Raw genomic sequence first — 23,410 nt, forward strand, 5'->3', positions numbered from 1 at the left:
TTCAAAATGTCATTCAAAATGAGGAGGCAGCCACTGAGCAAAAATGGCTTCTTCAAAGGGCAATGGACCACTATTAGAGACCCGTCCTGACGCTCACATGCATGTGCACATACGCTCAGAGTGGCTAAGTGCAAATACCCCACCTTATTGGCAGTGGCTATTTGCACTAACTCTGCCCTCCAACATGACATGAGCTCCAGTGGTGCAGATGGTAAAACATATGGCCTTATTTTGACGCGATCGACCTGGGTTCGAATCCGCCATCTGACAATATTTTTCTCCCTTTTTTTCATTTCAGATCACATCAGAAAAGCATTTATTTTCCATAAAAAAGAAGGAATGAATTAAAAAGCTGAAAGTAAAGTATTGGGTACAGATTAGGTTAGTGTAAGGAGGGCTTTATTGTCAGAATAAGTGTGTCAACCATGGCATCTAATAATTTGAATTAGAGAAAAAAAAATTATATATATATATATATATATATATATATATATATATATATATATATATATATATATATATATATATAATGTTGAAAATAATGTAAATGTAACAAAATTATGGGACAATGCTTTACAAAATTTTTTTCACATTTGATGCAATACAGTGCCCATTTCTTTGAAATTATTTGGATAAATTTACTTATGAGTTTATAAATAATAGGTATCAAATGCAGTGCAATACAATATTAATTAAAAGATCATAATTAGTCTACAATTAAACCTTCCTCAAAAGTCAGGTGTACTCACATTTAAACATTATCTGTGTATATAATGTATATGTTCATTTAGAAATATTTTGAAACATTTCTTTCATAAAGCTGAGTAAAGATTTATCAGCAAAATAACTTGAAGGGCCGGGCATGTTTTTAGAATTCTACTAAAATAATTTTACTTTCTAAAAACATCCACCTTCCATTCAGCATCAGTCTGAAGTTGCATTCACTTATTAAGTAGAAATAGTTAATAGTAAATGTGGTGTATCATAATAACTGTAAATGTAAATGATAGATTCTAAAGGAAAATCAGAGAAAGTCTTTGCATTATTCCTGATTTATTCAGCAATAGATGCCCATCTCCACACCGCCAGCACTTTTGTATTTGGTTATGCTAATCTTATCCCAAACTTTAATTCTCAGTGTAGCAAGATCACTCCAGGTGAGGGAAACCACACTATACTTCTTTATTAAAAGCCTCAATCTGTCTCTGCCTCCTCCTATCATTTTCCAGCGTTACTCTTTGTAAAGTACCCTGATGATAGGATAGAGCGAGGGCTTCCAGGCAATTGTACCCACATATCTACTTACTGAGAGATTTTATGAGCAGAACCTGCTCAGAAGTCAAGACTTCAGAACCTATACTGGCTCATACTGTCAAACAAATGAACAAAGCTTAGCTATGAACGAACCTGTGCAGATTCTGCACTCACAGAATTTCTTAGAAAACTACATTTAAAATTTGAACAACACAGTCACAGGTTGTTTATTAAATATTAGGAGCAGTTGATGATGATGGTGATGGTGATGTATGTATCTATGCAGGTTTGTGATCATTCATTGATTCATTCAATAGATCTTTATTTATTCATTCATTGATTCATTCACTCAATAATTGATTGATAGACTTTATTCATTCATTATTTTAGTGAGTCATTCATTGGTTAATTCATTTTTTTCATTCATTTAATAGATAGATTGATGAACGAATAAATTAATTTACGATAATTATTGAATTGTTTAATTAATTGATTCATCCATCCATTAATTCATTCATTTTATTCTTTCATTCATTTAATAGATAAACCTGTTAATAATTGATTCGTCCGTTAATTCAGTCATTAATTCATTAACTCATTTATTTACCAATTTATTAAATATAGGCATTAGCAAACAAATTAATTAATTTCATTCAATCACTATGTATTATGGCTGGTAAAATCAGAAGGTCTCATGTGCAGCACATTCATCTTTGTGCTCTTGAGCGAGGCACTTAACCTCAGGTTGCTTCAGGGTTATTGTTCCTCTGCGCTGTCTCTTCTTACTTACATCACTTATCTCCTCACAGCAAGAGAAACCAGCCTAACATCTGTGGAAACACGCTCTCACACACATTACTCTTGTCTATTATACAACGTGCCGAAGTGATTTTTATGCCTTGTTGGAATGTTGTCACTATCTGTCTTCACCTCCTTCAGAAACATTGTTCTGTAAGACACTGGGCCTTTTCACACACCTACACACATATTAAAGCACCGTCAGATTTGGCATTGCTGGAGTGTGGTGGCTATTTTGGGGAAGTCTTCACAGTTGGATAGCGTTTGGGGTCATATTATGGTCGACTGTTGTAGCGAGGCAGAAAATCAACTTTTTAGGAAAGAGAGTTTCTTAAAACGTTACAGATTGCAGCTTTAGATTCGGAATTGAAAACACAACTTTTATTGTCCGTTGTACAGACGTGTCAACATACCAGTGACTTTTGTCAGGTGAAGATTTAATTTTTTACATATTTTATAGATTAGAGCTTTAATGTGCCACAATTTTGAAAGGTTATATATTCTCACAATGCCTTTGCTTCGGGTTTGTTCCAACCCTCTTTTTATTTTTTGTATGCCATTGTCATCACATTAGGTGTTGTACAAAACTGTTTCAAATTTTTTTCATTTTGCATGGAAGAAAACAAACAAATTATACCGTTTACCTTTAAGTGTAGCAGAGGTTAGCAAAAGCATCCCTTTGTTTTCTTCCTCTGTATATTTCCTTGAGGGCTTTTCTCAGCACGCCGCACTCTATGTGATGCTCGCTTGGTCTGACCGGTTCTCCTGTACTTGTCTACGAGGAGGCATAGAGGAGAGAAAAACCCAAAAACCTGTCACACTGTGCAGAGTTTTCATTCCTCGAATAAAAACAGATGCATCCGTCAAGGTTAGCTTAGAACCTATGGATTTACTGCCATCATTATTTTCAAGCAATATTATTTTAATCATTAATCTCTAACACACATTGTATCCTTCAAATGAGATTTAGAGGAAAGCAATAAGGCTTTGCCACTGCACTCAGATAATATTACTGCACTGTCAGGGGCCATGGGGAGGCAGGGCCCCAGGCCAACTACAGATAGAGAGGTAGAGAGAGAGAAAAACATACTGGCTTCAAAAACAAAAGGTAAAACCTGTGTGCAGTTGAAATGCTTACCAAAAATCTGAAAATAAAACTGGATAAGTGTTTAGATATTTGCTCTGACCAACAGGTTTATTCTTTTATAATGCTTTACAAAAAGGTGATACGCTAAAGGAATATTTTTAAAGGTTCATACTAATTTTCAGGTAACTCTCCATTATTGTAATCCTGTTTTTTTAAACTAAATAAATATAAACTCTGTCGTTGTGTTGTCAGTTTTCTTTTTTGTTTTGCAATGTATTTTTCACTGTGTGAGAACACGTGTAGTTTGTTCGGTGTGTCAAAGACACAACAACCAATCTTGTACCATGCTCAGTGTCACGGTCTGAGGAGAGAGGAGGCAGGCAGGCAGGCGAATACTGGCAACGTCTTTAATCAAACTTAAGAATGGCGTGACGCCGAGCATACATCAGCTCAAAACAAGAAAAACCAAAACAAATACTCAAATGCGGGTAGTCCGTAGCAGCAGGGGTAAACACAGGCAGAACGAGTTCGGGAGAGCGGACAGAAGTACGAGAACGTAACTTCAATCCCAGCCGAGGAAAGACTGGGTTTCCGGAGTATATAAGGAGGTGAGTTAATTGATAACAGGTGTGGTGAACAGGTGGCTAGAATTCCGGAGATGATGAGCGGGTGATTGGCGTGGGAGACGGTGATCTGGTGGGTGTGTTTGTGACACTACCCCCCCCTCTACGGTGCCTCCTGGCGCCCGCGAACGGCGACGGGACGGCCACGGGACGTGGAGCTGGGTCTCCGGATGGGCCTGGTGGAAGTCTTGGAGGAGTGTCGGGTCCAAGATGTCATCGCGGTTTACCCATCGACCGCTCCTCCGGGCCAAGCCTCCCAGTCCACTAGGTACTGGAGGCGGTTGCCCGTCGCCGAGAGCAAGGATTTCTGGACCCGGTAGACGCTCTCGGTGGGTTCGATCTCGGGAGGTGGGGGGGGTAGTTCCGCGTCTGTGGAGGGAGGAAGAACAGGATTAGTGAATTTTTTCAGGAGTGAAACGTGGAAGGAGGGTGAGATGCGATATTGACGTGGTAGTTGGAGCCGGTAGGTGACAGGGGTGATCTGCCGGACCACGGGAAAAAGGACCGATGTACCGGGACTCAGCTTTTTACAGGGCAGGCGGGCGGATGTCTCGGTGGAGAGCCAAACCAACTCTCCCGGCTGGTAGATGGGGTTAGGTGACCGACGGACATCGGCCTGGTGTTGATGGCGCCGCACTGCCTGTTGAAGTTGGACATGGGCTGAGTCCCACACCCTCTCGCTCTCCCGAACCAGTAGTCCACCGCCGAACCGAAGAGGCCTCACCCGACCAGGGAACAGAGGAGGTTGGTAGCCCAGCACGCATTGGAATGGGGTGAGCCCGGTGGTGGTCTGGCGGAGTGAGTTCTGGGCATACTCGCCCAGGGTAGGTACTGGTTCCAGCTATTCTGGTTCTGGTGGCAGTAAGCGCGTAGGTATCGGGCAAGCTCCTGGACCTTACGCCCGCCTGGCCATTAGCCTGGGGATGGTACCGGAGGTGAGGCTGACTGTCACCCCCAGTAGACGGAAGAACTCTCGCCATACCCGTGATGTGAATTGCGGGCCTCGGTCCGACACCATGTCTTCAGGTAGTCCGAAGTTTCGGAAGACGTTGTCGAAGAGAGCCAGAGCGGTGTCCAGGGCGGTGGGAATACCAGGTAAAGGGACAAATTTACACATTTTAGAGAACCGATCTACTATTATCAATACAGCTGTGTGGCCGTCAGAGGGGTAGATCGGTGGCGAAGTCAATTCCGATGTGGGACCAAGGCCGCTCGGGTATGGGGAGAGGTTGGAGTTTGCCTGCCGGGAGCCGACGAGGTGTGGAGGTTACAGCACAAACTGGGCAGGAGCGGACATACCTAGCAACGTCCTGCGCCATCCGCGCCACCAGAACCTCTGGGAGAGAATGGAGAGGGTTCGGTACACTGCCAGGATGCCCGGTTCCCGGAGAGGTGTGTACGGAGTCCAGGAGGGCGAGGCGCAGGCGAGATGGTACGTATTGGCGGCCCTCCGGACCTCCCGGCGGAGCGGGTTCCTCGCGGCTGGCGGCACGGATCTGGTCCTCCAGTTCCCACACTATAGGAGCGACAAAGATATGAGGAGGAAGAATAGGTTCGGGTGAGTCGGGTACCTGATCAGGTTGATGAATACGGGAGAGTGCGTCGGCTTTGCCGTTCTTGGAGCCAGGTCTGTAGGAGATGGTGAAATTAAAGCGTGTGAAGAATAAGGACCAACGGGCTTGTCGGGGGTTCCGGCGTTGAGCGTTTCTGAGGTATTGGAGGTTTTTGTGATCTGTGATAACTTCAAAAGGGAACTGGGATCCTTCCAGCCAGTGCCGCCACTCCTCCAGTGCGAGCTTGATGGCGAGGAGTTCCCGGTTGCCTACGTCGTGAGTTCTGCTCCGCCGGGACAGTTTGCGGGAGAAATACGCACATGGACGGAGTACGGGAGGTTCGCCATGCCACTGGGAGAGGACGCCACCGACTCCCAGGGTAGCCGCATCCACCTCGACCACGGCGCTTGTTGGGGTCTGGATGATGGAGGATGGGAGCAGTGCAGAAAGCGGCCTTCAGGGTTTGGAACGCGTGTTGTGCCTCAGGGGTCCAGGTGAAAGGTCTGTTAGAGGAACGGGTGAGAGAGGTTAAGGGAGCAGACAGGTTACTATAGGCGGGAATGAATCGACGATAGAAGTTAGCAAATCCGAGAAAACGTTGTACTTCCTTTATTGAGTTGGGTTTCGGCCACTCCTGCACTGCCCGGGTCTTCTGGTTATCCATCTGGAGGCCCGCAGGGGTGACGATATAGCCCAGGAAGTGAACGGAGGATTGGTGGAAGCTGCATTTCTCCAGTTTGAGGTAGAGGTGGTGGTCTCGCAGGCGGGTTAGGACTTGACGTACGTGTAGACGATGAGTGGGAAGATCCGGGGAGTAGATGAGAATGTCGTCAATATAGATGATGATGAATCGGTTTAGCATGTCTCGGAAGATCTCATTCATGAAATCCTGGAACACGGAGGGACTGTTGGCAAGGCCATACGGCATGACAAGATATTCGTAGTGTCCGGTGGGAGTGAGGAATGCTGTTTTCCATTCGTCACCCCTGCGGATACGAATAAGATTGTAGGCGCTTCGGAGGTCGAGTTTTGTGAAGACGGTGGCTCCACGAAGGTTCTCCAAAGCGGCAGGAATGAGAGGAAGTGGATATGCAAATTTGACGGTTTGGGAGTTGAGGGCTCGGTAGTCGATGCAAGGTCGGAGACCACCGTCTTTCTTGGCCACGAAGAAGAAGCTGGATGCAGCTGGCGAGGTAGAGGGGCGAATGAAACCTTGTTGTAGGGCCTCCTCCACGTACTCCTCCATCGCAGCCCTCTCCGGGACCGATAAGGGGTAGACATGACCTTTGGGAAGTTTGGCACCTGGCAGTAGGTCAATGGCGCAATCCCATGGCCGGTGTGGAGGAAGGTGAGTAGCCGCCGACTTGCTGAACACATCCTTGAAATCCTGGTACGGTTCGGGAAGTGGCGTGTCGTGCTCGGGCTCCGGACTTTCCACTGAAGTGGATCCTATAGGTATGGAAGGATAATTATAAACAGGCAGGGGTAGATTCTTCAAGCAGTTTTGGAAACAGAAAACACTCCATTTCTGGATTTCACCGGTTCTCCAGAGGATGTCAGGCTGGTGTTGCTCCAACCAGGGTCTCCCGAGCACGACATCCACCACGGCGTCTTCTAGGACGAGGAGTTGGAGTTCCTCCAGATGAAGCTGACCGATCTGCAGGGTGAGAGGTGGTGTGGTGCGGTGGACGCGGCCCCGGCCCAGCGGGGTTCCCTGGATGGTGCTGATGCTGTAGGTAGTGTCATTTGGGTGAGAGGGAATCTGGTGTTTGTGGAGGGTCCTCGAGGAGATGAAGTTTCCGGCGGCACCGGAGTCCACGAGGATATATACTGGGAAGAGGTGGTTGGCATGGATCAAAGTACCAGATATATGGGGTAGATTGGTAACTTGAGGAGTGAAACGAATCGTACTCACCGCTGGGCGCGGGGGCCGGACAGGACAGGTGGTGAGGCGGTGATTCGGATGTCCACAGTAGAGACATAGGTTGGCAGCAAGTCGGCGGGTGCGTTCGGCGGGAGTGAGATGGTAGGTGTCCGTAATCATGGGCTCGTCGGTTAGAATTGGAGACGGTGAGGTAGGTGGCGCTGGTGGCTGACGGGAATCCACACAGGCATTAAGATTTTGGGAAATATGGATAGATTTGTTAATAAACGCTTCCAGTCCAACGGTATCCTCAAAAATCGCCATCTGTTGGCGAAGCGCCGGTTGTAATCCCCGGCGGAACACGGAGAGCAGCGCCGGCTCATTCCAGCCACTAGCCACCGCCAGAGTGCGGAAGCGAATGGCGTACTCGTGAATCCCTGCGTCTGTTTGTCGGAGGTTAAACAGTTCATCATGGACAGATAGTTGGGAGGTGATGGGTCCAAATACCTCCTTCAAATGAGCCAGGAAGTTTGTAGCCGAATTCACGACAGGGTTCCGGGCTGAATGGAGGGCTTCCGCCCACTGCAGCGCTCGTCCTTGTAACAGCGAGATGATAAAGGTTACTTTGGCAGCGTCAGAGGGGAATTGGTGAGCCTGTGACTCCAGATATAGGGAACACTGGAGCACGAATCCGTTGCACGTTTCTCTCACCGAGTACGGTGACGGTCGAGCGAGGGGACATGCCGGCGCTGGAGTGGGTCGGGACAAAGCCGCGTGGATAGCTGTGGCGATCTCGTGTAGTGGATTCGGCGAGCTGGCAGGTTCCGTGTTGGCGTCTTCTTCCATCTCGTCTTATATCAGGGCTGGGATTCTGTCACGGTCTGAGGAGAGAGGAGGCAGGCAGGCAGGCGAATACTGGCAACGTCTTTAATCAAACTTAAGAATGGCGTGACGCCGAGCATACATCAGCTCAAAACAAGAAAAACCAAAACAAATACTCAAATGCGGGTAGTCCGTAGCAGCAGGGGTAAACACAGGCAGAACGAGTTCGGGAGAGCGGACAGAAGTACGAGAACGTAACTTCAATCCCAGCCGAGGAAAGACTGGGTTTCCGGAGTATATAAGGAGGTGAGTTAATTGATAACAGGTGTGGTGAACAGGTGGCTAGAATTCCGGAGATGATGAGCGGGTGATTGGCGTGGGAGACGGTGATCTGGTGGGTGTGTTTGTGACACTCAGTTGTACCTCGTGATGCGAAAAACAATTAAAAGGCATTTAAACTAAAAAGAAGACGAAGGAAATCGAGTTTGATAAGTGATGCCACTCACTGAGTGACGTGCTGCAACCATTACCCTGAAAATTAAATGTGGAGGAAATAAATGATTTAATGAAAAATAAATCATTAATTGAATGAATAAATTAAAAAAACTTATTAAATAGTATATTAACTAGTTGTACATTATAGTTAATAACATTATTAATATTAAAAAACAATTGAATTAATGAATAAACAAATAAATATGCATTTCTGCATTTATTTCTATATTTCATAATCTATTTAATTGTTTACTTTTGAATAATTTGTTCCACCATAATTATGATTTTATATTATATTATATTATATATATATATATATATTTTTTTTTTTTCATTTTAAATATATACTTATACGTAATATTAAAGTATTTTATGGTTAAATATATTTTGAATATTCTTTTAGATTTAATTATGCTTTTAAATTCTATAATAAATTGAATTCTCAAGTGCATAATGATTTGTGCACCTCTATCCTAATAAATTTAAGGAAAGTTTAGAAAAAGGTTTTAAGGAAAGTTTTGCTTATGAAGGAATGAAGCGCTTGAAATGGTTAAAAGAGTGAGACTCCATGATTTGTGTGTAGAATAGCAACTTTCTCATTAGGTAACACGAGACAGCACTACAAACACAGCGACACGCGGTTGTGTTTTTGCCGCGTGTCGCTCCGTGTGTGTTCCTGCAGCTCGAATCAAGTATATCTCCGCTGAAGCTCAGGCAGAAGACGTGCTCTCTCTGTAATGACAGTGATAAAAGGTCAGAGCACATGTCGACCCACTTTAAAGAAATTGAGTTATAAAGACTGGCCAGTTGAAGCTCGTAGTCCTTCATTTTGTGTCATCCTCTGGCAGCCGTGTGAGCCTCAGATGTGAAGTGTCTGGGCTGGTATAATGAGAAACGGTGAGAGACGGAGCGGACGGCCCCCCTCTCTACGGAAACTCTACGTCCCTGCCTCACTCTGCCGCTCCGTCTCAAAGCTCGTTTCCAAAGTCATCCTGCAGTTCTCTCTCCGAGTCTCTTCATTATGGTGCATGGCAGATGGAGGGTCTGTTGAGCTTGAGCTTTATTCGTTGTGACTTGTTTTTCATTAGTGCCTAATTTGACGTCAGGAAGCATAACTGCCAGGAGCCAAGGGGTATATAACAATTATGGCACACGCAGGTTAGACTCAGGTACACACGTGTGTGTGTTTGCTTCTAGTAAGTAGGGACTGAGGATTCATTAATGTTGGTGTGTTCAGCAAGCGACTGTAAATGAGTGGAATTCGTTACAGATGTTATAGGTGTCAAGAACTTCATAAACACATCATAAACTTCAGCAACAATAATTATGTATTTTTTTGTTAGTATTCAATTGCATTTTTATGTAACAGACAATTCAATTGTTGGATTGTAGTATAAAAATGCTATACCTTTTTATTTTATTTACCTCAATATCAATTTGAAATATGTAATACTTCACTAAATAAATAAAACAGCATGTTTATATTGATTAAAAAATAATAATATAAATAACAACATTTATTTATTTATTTTTTCTTCCTCTAAGGATACATGCAATTTTACTCTCATTTTAAAAGTAAAATATATTTTTTCTAATTAAAAACACCAAAATTCTGATTAGTTGATCAATTAATTAACTTTTATTTTATTTTATTTTAATAAATAAAATACTTCCTACCACAGGGCTGACTCTAAATAGAAGTGATAGAAGCTAGGATGGAATCAGTAAACATTACAGACAGTAACACTGTTCCTCTGTTCTTCTGCTGTAGATACAGTAAGGAGGTTTTCTTCACTCCTGTCTCAGTAGATTGGGCACGGAGTGCACTGGGCTTTCTGTAGTGGGAAGGCTGCACATTTAAAGAACTTCACTTAAACCACTCTTTTTTGACTGCAGGTTGTCATGTTTCCCCTTAACTGAACTCTGCTGAAAGGCTCATGGGTCAGAAGCATGGCAGCTCTGACAGAGACTGTGATAATACAGACTGAAAACTGGTCTTGCGTAAAAGTGGGAAGGTGACCAGTTTAATCAAATGCAGGTTTATTATTGCTTTGAATTTTATTTTTTGGATTACACAGTTTAAAGATTAGGGACAAATTGATGTAGAAATTAGTATGTGTTAATTTTTATGTTATTTTAGAACATTTTGGAATCGGTTAATGAAAATGTTTAATTAGTTTTTGTTTCGATTTTTTTGAGAACACTAGCTTTAAGTGTGATCGCAGCTGTTTCTCTTGCAGTGAGATTGAACGGAGATCAATTACTGCTTCTGCTTCTCAGATTTTGTTCTCCTGAGAATACATCCCAGTGGTTTAATATGTTTCTGGTGGTGTTTCAAATAAAGAATTCGTTAGACTGCCATCCAAATATGCAAGATTACCTCTGTAATTGTTCAGTCCGTTTTAATTTTCTATATTGTACAGTATTTCAACAACTGTATCATTTGTGTGAGTTTGTTTAGGTGTGCATGTCTGTGTGCTACATTATAGGGACCAAATGTTCCCACAACCATAGTAAAACCTGATTTTTTAAATGTATTTATTTTTACTGTAGACCGGTCCCCAAGAGGGAAAACAAATTATAAAAAATAGCAAAAAATAGAGTCCCAAAGTAGTTGTGCTGCCCTGGTTAAATGCATCAAGTGTCTGTAGGCTATTGCAAAGAACAGGATTATTAGCATACAACGAGATGTTCACATTTATTGATTGAGCAAAGCTGCCACTGTAAAATGTCTCGTACACCTATGTGCCCTAAGGTCTTTGAAAGGCCTTGCGTCGCCGTCGGAAGCTACACGAAGCGAACAGCTCTGTACAGCTGCCAGCTGAGATCTGTAAGTCTATTCAATTACCTCAAACACCTCTGAGATCAATGGCTGTATTTCTTCCTCGCAGTGAGTTAAGCAATTCATCTTGTATTAGTAGTGACACGGTCTTCCAAGAAATCAACTCGGCTTTCATCTTCATTCTCGTGTCCCAGGCGATGTATCGATTCCTGATAGGAAAACAGTGAGAGGGGAACAGAGCAAGAGGAGTGTCAGCGAGATGGAAGGAAGCAGAAAATGCGAAAACAGTGAAAACAGTCAGTTCTTGCTGTGGAGGTGGCTTCCGTGCCAGAAAAGAAGCCCGGGGCCTAATTTCCCATGGCTCCAGGCTCAGGGCTAATTTGTGTAAGTGTGGAGACTGACCTCCTTGAAGATTAAACAATTAGCAGCTCCTGAGCCCTCAATGAACACAACCAGCGAGCCTCAAGAGGAGGCGTCAAATTAGAGCCGGCCGAAAGAACCTCTGGGATGAGTGCTACGTTTCTCCTGTCTGTCTTGGCTTGAGATAACACTCGAGAACACCTTAGACTCGCAGGACCTTCTTGATTGACTTGTGCATAAGAGGTCTGAATTGGATTTTTTTTCTTGTTGCAGTAGAACTTAGTTACAACAGTTGAACCTGTAGAGGTTAGAATTGGATTGAAACTCTCAAGTAATGGTTGATTAGCTCAAATGAAAGACACTAAACCCATTCTCCTTTGGCTCAAGCGATGCTTTAATCACTTCTCACTTCATTCCATTGTGTTCAATAGCGTCCTCTTTCTGAACCACATAGCCTATTTGTTCCGTTCTCTCAAACAGACACAAGGCATTAATAATTGGCCAGCGCGCTTTTTATCGATGTTACGGAGATGTGGCGGGTCTGTTCAACCTGCATTACTATCACCTATACAACCCTCCTCTAATTCAACACCAAGGCTGAGTGTGGAGGAGAGGAATTGCCGGGTTTGTTTGGCAGGGATGTTTTGGCTGGGCTGTAATAACATGTCAAATTAGCATTTCTCCAATTCAGCACGTACAAAGGCCAGGCTATAATTACTTTAACCTGCAGCTTCTTTGTGGTGATGTGGTAATGAACACTTTCAAACAATAACAACATATCCATATCCCCTCAGCGGCTCTGTCCTTGTTTAAAGCGTGAAGCTAATTTATAGAGCTCAGGTTTGGCTGTTTCTGCACAAGATACAGATTGTACTGTCAAATTTCCATTTTCAGGATTGGTAGCTGATTAAACTTGTTTGCGCACTCCATGAAGGTATAATGTGGAAATTAAATGTGAAGTTTGTAATTTATGCACCTCTAGTGGCACCAGATGGCATTGCAATCTGCTTGAGTGGACATAATAACTGTGCCTTAAAGCAATCGTGTAGGACTGAGCGAAAATGTAGATTTTTAAAACTTAATGCTTTATTTGTTAATTATCCTACTAACTAGCAAACTCAAATGCATGCATAAAAGAACAATGTTGTAATTTACCTAATTAGAAATTGCCTGTATCGGTATTTCAAAATCATGTTTTACTTGAATTGAGAATGTGAGTTCACAGTCTGTTAAATGTGATTGATTGCAAGTAGTAAAAAATAACATCAAGGGAAAAAAATCTGTTGCGTTAACGCTGACTCTGATTGAATCTGATTCACAACCTCATGATTCTTATGAACCAATTCTTCATAGTAAATAAAAACATATGCAACACATTAAGATGGTGCAGCATGAACAGTGTAGCCTTATTCTCAAAATATGTTTACGATCCAGTTGTTTTAGCGAATCAAAAATGTGAAACATGACCGCTATAGTCAAAATGACACATTTAGCTTTTAATATAAGAACAAAAAAATTAGATTAAAATAGATTAAACCAACTGTATGTTTGACCTCCCTTGTAAACAGAAAATATAATCTGGAATGATGGTCACTGGTGGTATAGCGGTTTGTTTGGCACACACAAAATTTTTGATACTAAGGTAGAACATAAAGCAAGGATCAATGTCTGAAGGCCCAAAATATTGAGTTGGAATCTCAGTGGTAGTGTAAGTGAGGACCTGCATTGCCAAGCAATCTGAGAGAGCAGTATTTTCCCTTGATGTTTCTGATAGCTCATACTGTTAGCCCTGCTCATCACCGCACGGCCAGCCCTTTAACCCACCTTATATATTATATTTTACAGTATGAACTTGTGCCAACCCCTAATGTAAATGTGGATTGCCTCCTCAGTTGAATTCTATTGCTGTTCTTGCCACGGCTGCATTAGCTGAGTGTTTGTATATCTTTGTAAATGCCAACCACTTGCAGCATTAAAAACGAATTATAATCGATTCAAGGCATAATGATCAGGACAGGCCTACACAAATTAAAAGAAAACAGCTAACATCTAGAGCTCAGGCTTGTAAACTCTCAGAGATGGAGTAATATTCTTCACTTTCCGGCTGCTAATGTCATCCCGCACTGGCTCTGCATGTTCATGATGGAAGAGGTCAGGGATACCGAAGCGATCCTGCTTTCATTAAAGCGTTTGCGTAACCCCCCAAACCATCTGTCATGATGTCTCTTACACGTAAAGCTCGCGGCTATGATATGAAACGGGCCTTCAGGCAGGTTGTGATGTATGCTAGAATCATTCATCCATTTTCTGCCTTCCATTAGAGAGCGCACTGAGGGAAAATGGGAGTTTGCTGATTCCTGAATATTTGTCTTGAAGTCGTATGTTTTATTCCTGCAATGTTTAAAGTTATATCCCTTTTACTCCATCTGTTGGAATTTAAATTAGGTTAGGCCACACCCACAGAAAGTTGAACACACCCTTCATATAACTACATTTTCCATCATACTTATTGACATAATCCTAATATATATTGGTTATATTATTTTTAATATGTATTTTTATAAATTAGAATTGGAGTGGCAATACAAATTCATGAATTTCTTTAGATTTCATTTTAATTTCTGTTCAATTTCTGTGACAGAAACCCTGCAATGCAGTAACTGAGATGACTGCACTTTACTGTCTGTTTAAATTTGTCATAGGGACCGCTTTACTAGGTACAGATGGTTTTGTGCTCGAACTTCAGTGTAATAGAGATACAAATTTACGTTTTATTTATTTATGTTTTTTTATGTAGATGATGTCATACGACCGCGACGAGGGCAAGCAGATGAAATTAGCATAAGCGGGAATAGAAATGTTATGTGGTCAGACCCCAGTTTTGCAAGCTGTAAGACAGATGAATAGAGAATGAAGAGAACAGCCCACCCTGTCATGAGTGGTCTACAGTGATGGATCGCAGAGATTAGTGTTACAGCTAACAGCTCGCCTAGTGCTGTGGTAGCACAAGGATTTCTGCACGACATGATGATCTGGGGATGCTGTATATCTTATTTTGAAGGTTTTGTCAATAGTACCCTAGTACACTGTAAATGATATAAAAAGGTTTTTGTTTTTTTTGCTTTGCTTTTTATTCATTTATTATCTATTTTTTTATTTAGTATTGTTTTGCTTTTTGTTTGTTTGTTTTGTTTTGTTTTTGAAGCCTTGTCTTTTGCTTTGCTTTGGTTCATACTTTTTTACTCTTTCTTTCTCTCTCTTTCTCTCTTTGTGTGTGTGTGTAGCAACCGTCAAATCATTTATGGCAGCATGGTTTCCATGTGTCATTCACATTTTCTTATATATAAATCTAGTTTCTTTCTACAATGAGGTATTACCTAAAATAATGCTTTTGTATATTTAATTTGGTAATATGAAATTCCTTTCAGAATTGTCTTGTTACCATTGGGATATTTTCTGCAGTGGCAGATCTGGAACTAGGGAGCCACTAACCTCTTTAAAGCCAAGAAGTTGGTCTGGAAGCTCCAAATAAGCATCGACGGACCATTTATTCATTCCCTGCCTCCTCCTCCTTATCGGTCCCACATTACACACACACACACACACACATAAGATTCTTTTTCCCTTGTAGTAGAAGATGTCCATTTTCCTCCCAGCTTTGCAGTGCACATTCCGTTCCTGAGAAAAATTATCCAGAGAAATTCTTACCCCTTTTTAATAACAGAAAAGCGAAGAGGGGCGGACCTGGAGGCTCAAGCCACTGTAATTAATGAGGAGTGCTCACTACGAGATGAAGATTCATTTCACAGGCCACGTTTAGGGATGAGACGGCTCCCGCATGAAGGATACACAGCAACACTCAGAGCAGGCAGGAGGGTAATTGATGACGGGGCGCCTCTGCTGTAAATGTGCTGTAAAAAGCCATTAGGAAGGGCTTCAGTCACACCCGTCTGATGTCTGCACAGATAGTCCAGCCCAAGAGAATGTCGAAAACAGAACAGAAGTGCTCCTCAGAAACAAAGACGGTCTTTTGAAACAGAGTTCCAACCAGCTGTCAGCACATTTCTAGCACTCTCTAATTGCCAATGACCTAGTGCTCTGAAACTCTGAGAGTTGCCACACAGCAAAAATTAAATGCCTTTGATTGCTGCCTCCATGTGATGGGCCTGTGATAATAAATATTCCTGCTATTAGTGGATGACATGGATTTATGACTCCGATCAACATCACCTAAAATGGGATTTGGGCCTCTGTGAGATGGGAGGATACGGGCCTGTCCTTGGTTAAAACAGTCTCCATGCCTCGGGATATGGGTATGACTCCTGAAAGGATTTACCTGTCATAGAGGTCTTCTGATCTGGTTAAAACAAAAGTAAAGTCAAATCAAGTCAACTTTATTTCTGTAGTCTTTTTATACAGTACAGATTGTGTTCTAAGCAGCTTTACAGTAATACATTGTAAAACTGCAGAATCAATTATCCAAGCTTTGAAGAGACATTTCACTCTTATTGTAAACGTAATAAATTCTCAAAGTTTATTCCTGTCAGAATAAGCTGAGGTCTTTTAGAGTGGAAGTTTCCATCCTGATACATTCTTTTTGTAAGAAGTTAGAATCTGTCTTTTCTCTGTCTGGTGTCATTGAGATGGCGTTTGGGATTATGGGTAATAAGGCATTGACTGCAGTCAGCACAGCTCATTCGAATGAGAACACTGTGAACTCCAGTACTTTGTCTTCACATTTTGAGACCTAGAAAAAAAGTAGCAAGATATATTTCTAAAGAGCCTGTTTGCTTTCTTTCAGACTGTGCTGTCCTTTTTCCAGGACACCCCAGAGGCCAGTGGTCAGGAACAAATGGTCTGGGGACAGACTACTGTATATGCTGCAGAACAAAACATCCCTCTCAAAAATAGGGCCACATCCTTTTCAGCAACATAAATACTATAGATGTCTGGTTATCAATTGTATTTTTGCTTTTATTTAAGGTTTACTCTACCTTACGTTACATACAACCTGCATGGCTTGTCTTTTTTTTTGGCCTTTTCATAGTTCTAAACAAACAATTTGAAATACTTGAAATAATATTCTTTTTTAAATACTTTATTTATTTTATTTAGCACAATTTTTAATGATGTTTTTTGTTCCTTTTTTATTATATGCACGAGCAGCCAAGATCGTTAAAAAAAGAAAAAAGAAAAAACAGTTTCTTACAGAAAATATTCATATGGGAACAATATGAGAGTGAGTAAACAATGACAGAGTGATCGTTTTTGAGTAAATTATTCTGGCGTGAACGCTTTTGGTGAACTGCCACAATATGCTGTTACATGACAAAATTGGGCTGACAGCTAAACGGGCATCCAGTCAAAACCAGTTTAAAACGTTTAACTCAAGTTTAATCTGAGCCCTCTGGTGAATCCGATACTATTTTCATGATCATTTCATGAGACATTTACTTGATAAATGGTCTCTGGGTGCTTCAGAGAGCAATAAACCTATTATTTATAGGTGCACAAGCCTTCGGACAATTGTTAATGTCACTGTGTCCTGACCTCACAGGCGAGTTCAAAGCTCCAATGCTCAGTCGGCCGAGTCTGCCTGCTAAAAGTGTTTATGATACTAATATCAGCCGGTCCCATATGGAGAAGGGCAGACCCGTAGACTAGTGACTGGGACGGTAGAGGACACGGTTACCGACCGTAGCCCTGTCACGCAGAGATGCAATCACCAATGAGTCATTATTACCATTTAGTCCTTCACCAGATGCCCTCTTAACAGACGACAAAACCTGACTGCAGTGGATCACACCATCACCATTCCCCCCGTGATGGGCTCCTCTGATCTTCCAATCAGCTCACGTCCTCTAAACCGATGCATTGACCATGTTTACCTCAGGAAGTGACATTTGCAACTTTATTTAGTTCAATGAGTTGCCGGTTATTGGCATGACCTTTTCTGCCATTGCTGTGGGTCCAATAAGCCTCAGAGATTCCGACTTCTTTTCTCGGTTATATCGGTGTTCAATAAACCCCCGTTCTTCATTGATGAAGTCATTTTGCGCAATACTTATGAAATGCATCGAGTAATAGAGGAGTGTTTAATTCCTATGAGAATATTTATAAATATACAGGAGATGTCAGAATTGATGAGAATGGAGGTCGTGTTTATGCCAAGTTGTTTTTTAGGGGGCGTGATATGAAACTCAAATGATATAAAAATGCGGTTTTGTTTGTTCGCTGGCGAATATTTTGGTCCCTTGTCAAACTAGATATCAAAAAACAGTTTTAGAAGGTTTAATCAGGTTAAGTTTCACATTTGAGATGGTTCACTGTGAGTGAATAATAAGGGAATTTTTGTTTTTAATTACTTTTTAGATTTCCCATCACATGCGTTTACGCTCCTGTTTAAATTCCCATTTGCTGCACCTTTCAGATGCAGCTCTAAAGGCATCTTTCACAGTGATAAGGAAGTGCTTTATGTATTCCGGTCATGTCGGATATACACACACCTCCCTGACAAATGCAAGGCCGCAGGAGTTAGAACTATGGGGGATGATAAACAGTTTTGTTTGTGTATCTGTGACTGAGTAAGGAAAAGAGAGCATTTTATTTCTTTGATGAAAATGCATTAGATGATGTATGGATTGAATCAGGTATGCTTCAGCATGCTGTAGTAGGAAAATTAATTCATAAAGAACTAAATAAAAATGTTTCAAAGCTGCCCATTTTCAATCTCGATTTTTGTTTGTTTGTTTGTTTGTTTATAAGACTACAGAAGCCGCAAAGCAACATCAGCCGTGTCTCTGTGTTAAAACTATTTATTTCAAAACAAGAACTGATTTTTCTGTTTTCCTTTTTGGGTGTTGCAGAGGTCTTTAAATCTGTTCTGCAAACACCATATGTCTGCAAAAATACATGACAAATGAAAAATTTTCAAGGGCTTGTGCTTTAGAGCTGCTCGTGTTCTATTGTCTTACTCTAGAGGTCCACTTTTTTATATAAATAATGCCACCTTTGGGGTTTTAAAAATTTTAAAGTGAATACCTTTCTCACATATTAAAAAAGTGCGATAGAAATCTTGTGATAAAAAAATGCTCATATGAACACACACAACATTTATTATTTACTAGACAGTCTCCGAACCTTGTGAGCTGCCCACATTTTGACACATTTTAAGGTCTCATGGACACAAAGCCTTGTGGATGGGCGAAGAGAGTGAGATGTTGTAAGTATATTTAAAAATTCAATCAATCAATGTATTATTTTTTGAGTGTTATAAATTTAAATACTTATTGGAGTATTTTATTAGCTCAGTAGCATCACTCTTTTTAATGCATTCTTAAATGTGAGGTTTTATAGAGCTCACTAAACCTTAAAACTTAGTGATAATCTTCACATTCATTGATTGCAGTATAAAATTCTGAATTAAGATTCATGCCCCAATCTATCATTTATGATCCAAAAACAAAACAAAATACAAGACGCAGTTCAATCAGCTGCAGTCAGAGGCATAAACTGAAATATTTCTTTGTGCACTGCAGAGATGAGGTTTGCTGAGGGGCAGCATCTCCAGCACGACTATCTTCTTCTTTATTGAAAAAGACAAATGAGAGGTTTGTAGGCAGACATGCTTCATTTAACATCATACTGTGGCTCCATGGCAAAGTAGTGTGCAATCAATGAGTGTCAAGTATGCACATGATGTTTAGCTGTGGTTTATTTATAAGAAAGGAGTGTGTATAGAGAGCATAGCAGAAACATGCAGCACGCCTCCTAAATATCAGGTTGTTAAAGCTCAAAATAATCAGAAATGAAAAAATATATATAAAAAATTTACTTCCAATGTTTGGTGAACTCTAATGTGCTTTTTGTGGCTCAATCTCTGTGATTTGCCTCCCTTGTGATATGTTGGTGGCATTTTTGAAAGTGGGGTTAGCTGTCGGATATGCTATGAGAATGAAACCTCCTCCCTAACAAAAATTATATCCCACAATTCACCTATAATCTCACAATGGAGCCCCGAGGTGCAATAAATGTTTATTACCACTAAGCTTCTTTCATAATACCTCCTTCGCTCCTAATCCATGTTAAGGGTTATTGAAAACACCTAAGTCTAACACCTGACCTCAACTTATTTCAGATTCTCTCTTCATATTATATTGTTCTCAAATGTGTATTTGTAGGTATAGAATAATTCAGTTTTTTTCTACCGATAATCTGATGGTTATGTGCTTGGCCTCTATATTACTAATGAAAACTTTAGAACTTTAGAAATCTTTATACAAAATAAATATAAAATCATAAACTGATCATACTCACTTCTTCCTAAAATGCATCCAGTATGTAAATATTTTTATCTTTAAAATGTATTACATGAAAGAAATAAGCAGTATTTTGACCACTTTAAAAACTTCTACAAGGGTGCAAACGCAGCATAAAAGCGCTCATAAAATTAGTCAGTATAATTTTGCACTGTATTACAAGAATTCTGAAATGATACAGTGTAACTAATTAAAATTAAACGCAATTGGCTTTCTTTCGGTCTCTCTTTCTGGCGACCACAGAGCGGGTGGCATGGGATAGGCGTGATTTGCTCGTGGATGTTGTGACATGGTTCAGCGAGGCGTGAGAGGAGGGTTACAGTCTTGGCTCAAAGGCAGTGCCAGCTGATGCAACAGATGGCAAATGTCTTTGATTGGTGCAAGGATGTTTGATGAGCAGAAATGGCTCTGTTTAATTACTTGTCAAGTTGTCCGTCTGGGGCTGGAGGCTCCTTGTCTGTTTTAGAGGCTTCTGGGACTTCAGGCCTGATTGAATTGCATTGCTGGATGGACTGAAGCGCTAAGCAGTTCCTGCATCTGTTTGCGCCATCAGAATGTGATTTCTTTCTTTTATTTATTTATTTATTTATTTATTTATTTATTCTTTCTGCAGTATGCCCTGGCACAGAGGAATAAAACTGAGTACTCTGTCAGACCTGGACCAGCAGTATAGGACCCCTTCAGAATACTATGAGAACTGCATGTAGGTGGTGATGGGTAACCTGAGATCACCAGCATCGATCGCAGTCGTGACCTGTCCTTTCTTAGGTAAGTACTCTGTGTGATTTATTACTAAGGTCTCTACATGATGTGCTGATTTTGTATGGCATCGTCTAGTTTTTGTTGTTCTGTGTCAATTACGGAAACAATTACACCTAGTCTATTAGTTACCAAGTAAGATATCATTTAGGTATGGTGTAAAACGAACACTTCGTGTGTATGGTAAATTTAAACTTGCTAGATTTTGTCTCCCTTTACTTCTAACCAGTAGATCCTCTTGTTCACTCAGTTCTTTTAGTTTGTTCTCCACACAAAGCATCTCATTTAATCAGCTAAACTTGCAGCAAAGTTATTTCTTGCTCTTCACTGATTTTTTTGTTCTTTAGAGGTCCACTAAAGATCCTTTAAAAATGAATGGTATTCAAATCACACAAAGCAACGGTAAATGTGACAACACCTTGCACATGTTTTGTTATTTGGCACTCTAATCAAGACGTTTTGGCAAGCGGTTTAAACTCCTGTAATAACACTTTACTTTCTTTTGTCACTTCATTTTTGGCTTGATTTTGTCTAAATTATGTCAGACCAGTATACTGAGTCCTGAATTTCCCAAAATCATATGGCGAAATAAATGTAAAGTAGTGTGCCAATATACACTTCTGTCTTTTCTTATTCAAAACACTTAAGTTCAGTAGGTCAACATAGGGCGTATCTATTATTCAGTAGGTCAACCAAAGATATGCTTCTTCACAGTCTGCACTTCTATGCTATTTGTTCTTGCTGTAGTATTTGAAGTCAGATAAAACAACAAAAACCATGCAAATCCAGAGCCAAACGGATCTCTGTGAGTTGTAAGTGCATGGAATGAGAATAGTTTGTTCACTTATAAGATTAAAAGTGGTTTTGTTCATGACTGAAATGCCACTAGTGGTAAAAACAAATGATAGAGTCTGACCTCCCCGATCACAATAGCCCCATCTCCCACATTCAGCTCGTGCCATGATGAGGATAATGGGTAGTTGGAGAAAGGTCAGGTATCTTTTCTTCTGGAACAGTAGTTCCTAAATATAGTGTTTTGAGAGACTTGACTGTGAACCTTCCTGTACTTCCATGTGAACACATTGTTGGCTGGATCTTATGACACAACCTTTATTCTTTGATTTATTGATTTCATCTAATGGAAATGAGAGATCCTCGTAGGTGTGTTGTAGCTGCGATGTTTAGTTTTAAAATAAGGTTGGTTTGCCAGGTTAAAGAAATAAAAATAAGGAATATGTTCAATTTATGCTAATTGAACTGCTTATAACTATTGCATTTGAGCATAAGACAATGTTCAATGAGAAATGTTTACCTATTGAGCTGAACTCAGGTCAGTTCAAACCAATGTGAATTCATGAATATATAGTTGTTTTGAATGGAATCTTTGATTAGTTAATTTTGCTCAAATGGAGATCAATGAATATACCAACGAAGGTTCTTACTGAACTCCCACCTCCATTACATCAGTGCAGAGAACAAAACAGTTGTCCCATCGATATCAGCCTGCAGGTCATCAGTTTTTTCTTAGATTGTGTTTCTGCATTACTAATTGTTCTGGAATCTGTTTTAGATGAGTCGAAAAAAAACACACTAACACCACCCTGCAGGTCAGGAAGACTGTGCAACTGTGCCTGGCAAATATTGGCGTCCCACTGAGGTAGTGGCCAATGTGATTGTTATTATCAAAGTAAAACCTTGATAAACTGGTCCATATTATTGCTCAGGCTCAATGGGATAATGTTTATGGAGAAGAACACATTCTGAGCTTAGACATCAATCACGTAATTCGGTTCATGTTTATTTCGCAGCACTATAGGGATCATAATTATTGCCATAAATCACTAGATTTAAGCACCATCATTGTAGGCCAATGAGGTCTTGATGTATCTAGAGGCACAGTTGCACAGGTTAATTGAACTGGTAGTGAACAACAGCAGGGGCAAGGGTGGAGCCATGTGTATTTTGAGAAGGATTTTTTAATATTTTAAAACATTAATATCACACTTCCCCAGGTCTTTCCGTCCAGTTAGGGAAAACTTCACCTTGAAGAGAGACAAAAACGAGGAAATCTTTTCAGCAGTTGACTAGCCGTCTCTTGGGTGATTGAAACTGATGCTTTCCTTTTAAAGATAGCTGGAGATTGATAGCCACTTCCAAAACAGCCAGAATAGCTTTAGTGGTAAACAGAGTTCATCTTCTTGTGCCTTCAGGGCTGATGAATTAAACCGGCAATGTGATGAATAACTGTAATTCTGCCCTTTTAAAATTTTCACATTTCTCTTTTAAGGCAAAATTTGTGCATTCCAGGGTTGGATGTTTTGCCGGTCGATTCCGGTCCAAGTGGACAGTTGCTGGGTTTTCCATACCATTTATGCGCATTTACAATTTACGCTAAGAAAACCTGAATTTAAACACTTGATATTCGCAAACTCTCAACATTTATAAGGTTTGAGATGGAGGTTACGATACCGCCAAAACAGATGCGGTATTTTTACCATTTGGCCCGCGTTTCTGCTCTTTCTCCTGGGAAAAATAAAGACAAACACAATACTTCTATATAATGTAACGTTTTGCATTCTCTTTGTAGAATTTCCCCAAACATTTGGAAGGGAAATCAGCTACTTGCAATGATCAACCATTTTTGATTAAGGCGTCTTTCGACCCTCGTCGCATATAATGCATTAAATGCTTAGTT

General features: G+C 40.9%; 1 protein-coding gene across 1 annotated transcript in view; it reads left to right on the top strand.

Annotated features, from left to right (window-relative positions):
• The first annotated feature begins 8,181 nt into the window (after nucleotides 1-8,181).
• The window catches only part of LOC122351404 (semaphorin-5B-like), a 91,800-nt gene continuing 76,571 nt past the window's right edge, over nucleotides 8,182-23,410 (top strand). Inside the window, 2 exon segments of the mRNA XM_043248464.1 lie at nucleotides 8,182-8,245; nucleotides 9,179-9,230. Of these exon segments, the coding sequence (XP_043104399.1) occupies nucleotides 8,182-8,245; nucleotides 9,179-9,230 (116 nt within the window).

The sequence above is a fragment of the Puntigrus tetrazona genome, chromosome 9 (assembly GCF_018831695.1).
Source record: "Puntigrus tetrazona isolate hp1 chromosome 9, ASM1883169v1, whole genome shotgun sequence".
Classification (NCBI taxonomy): domain Eukaryota; kingdom Metazoa; phylum Chordata; class Actinopteri; order Cypriniformes; family Cyprinidae; genus Puntigrus; species Puntigrus tetrazona.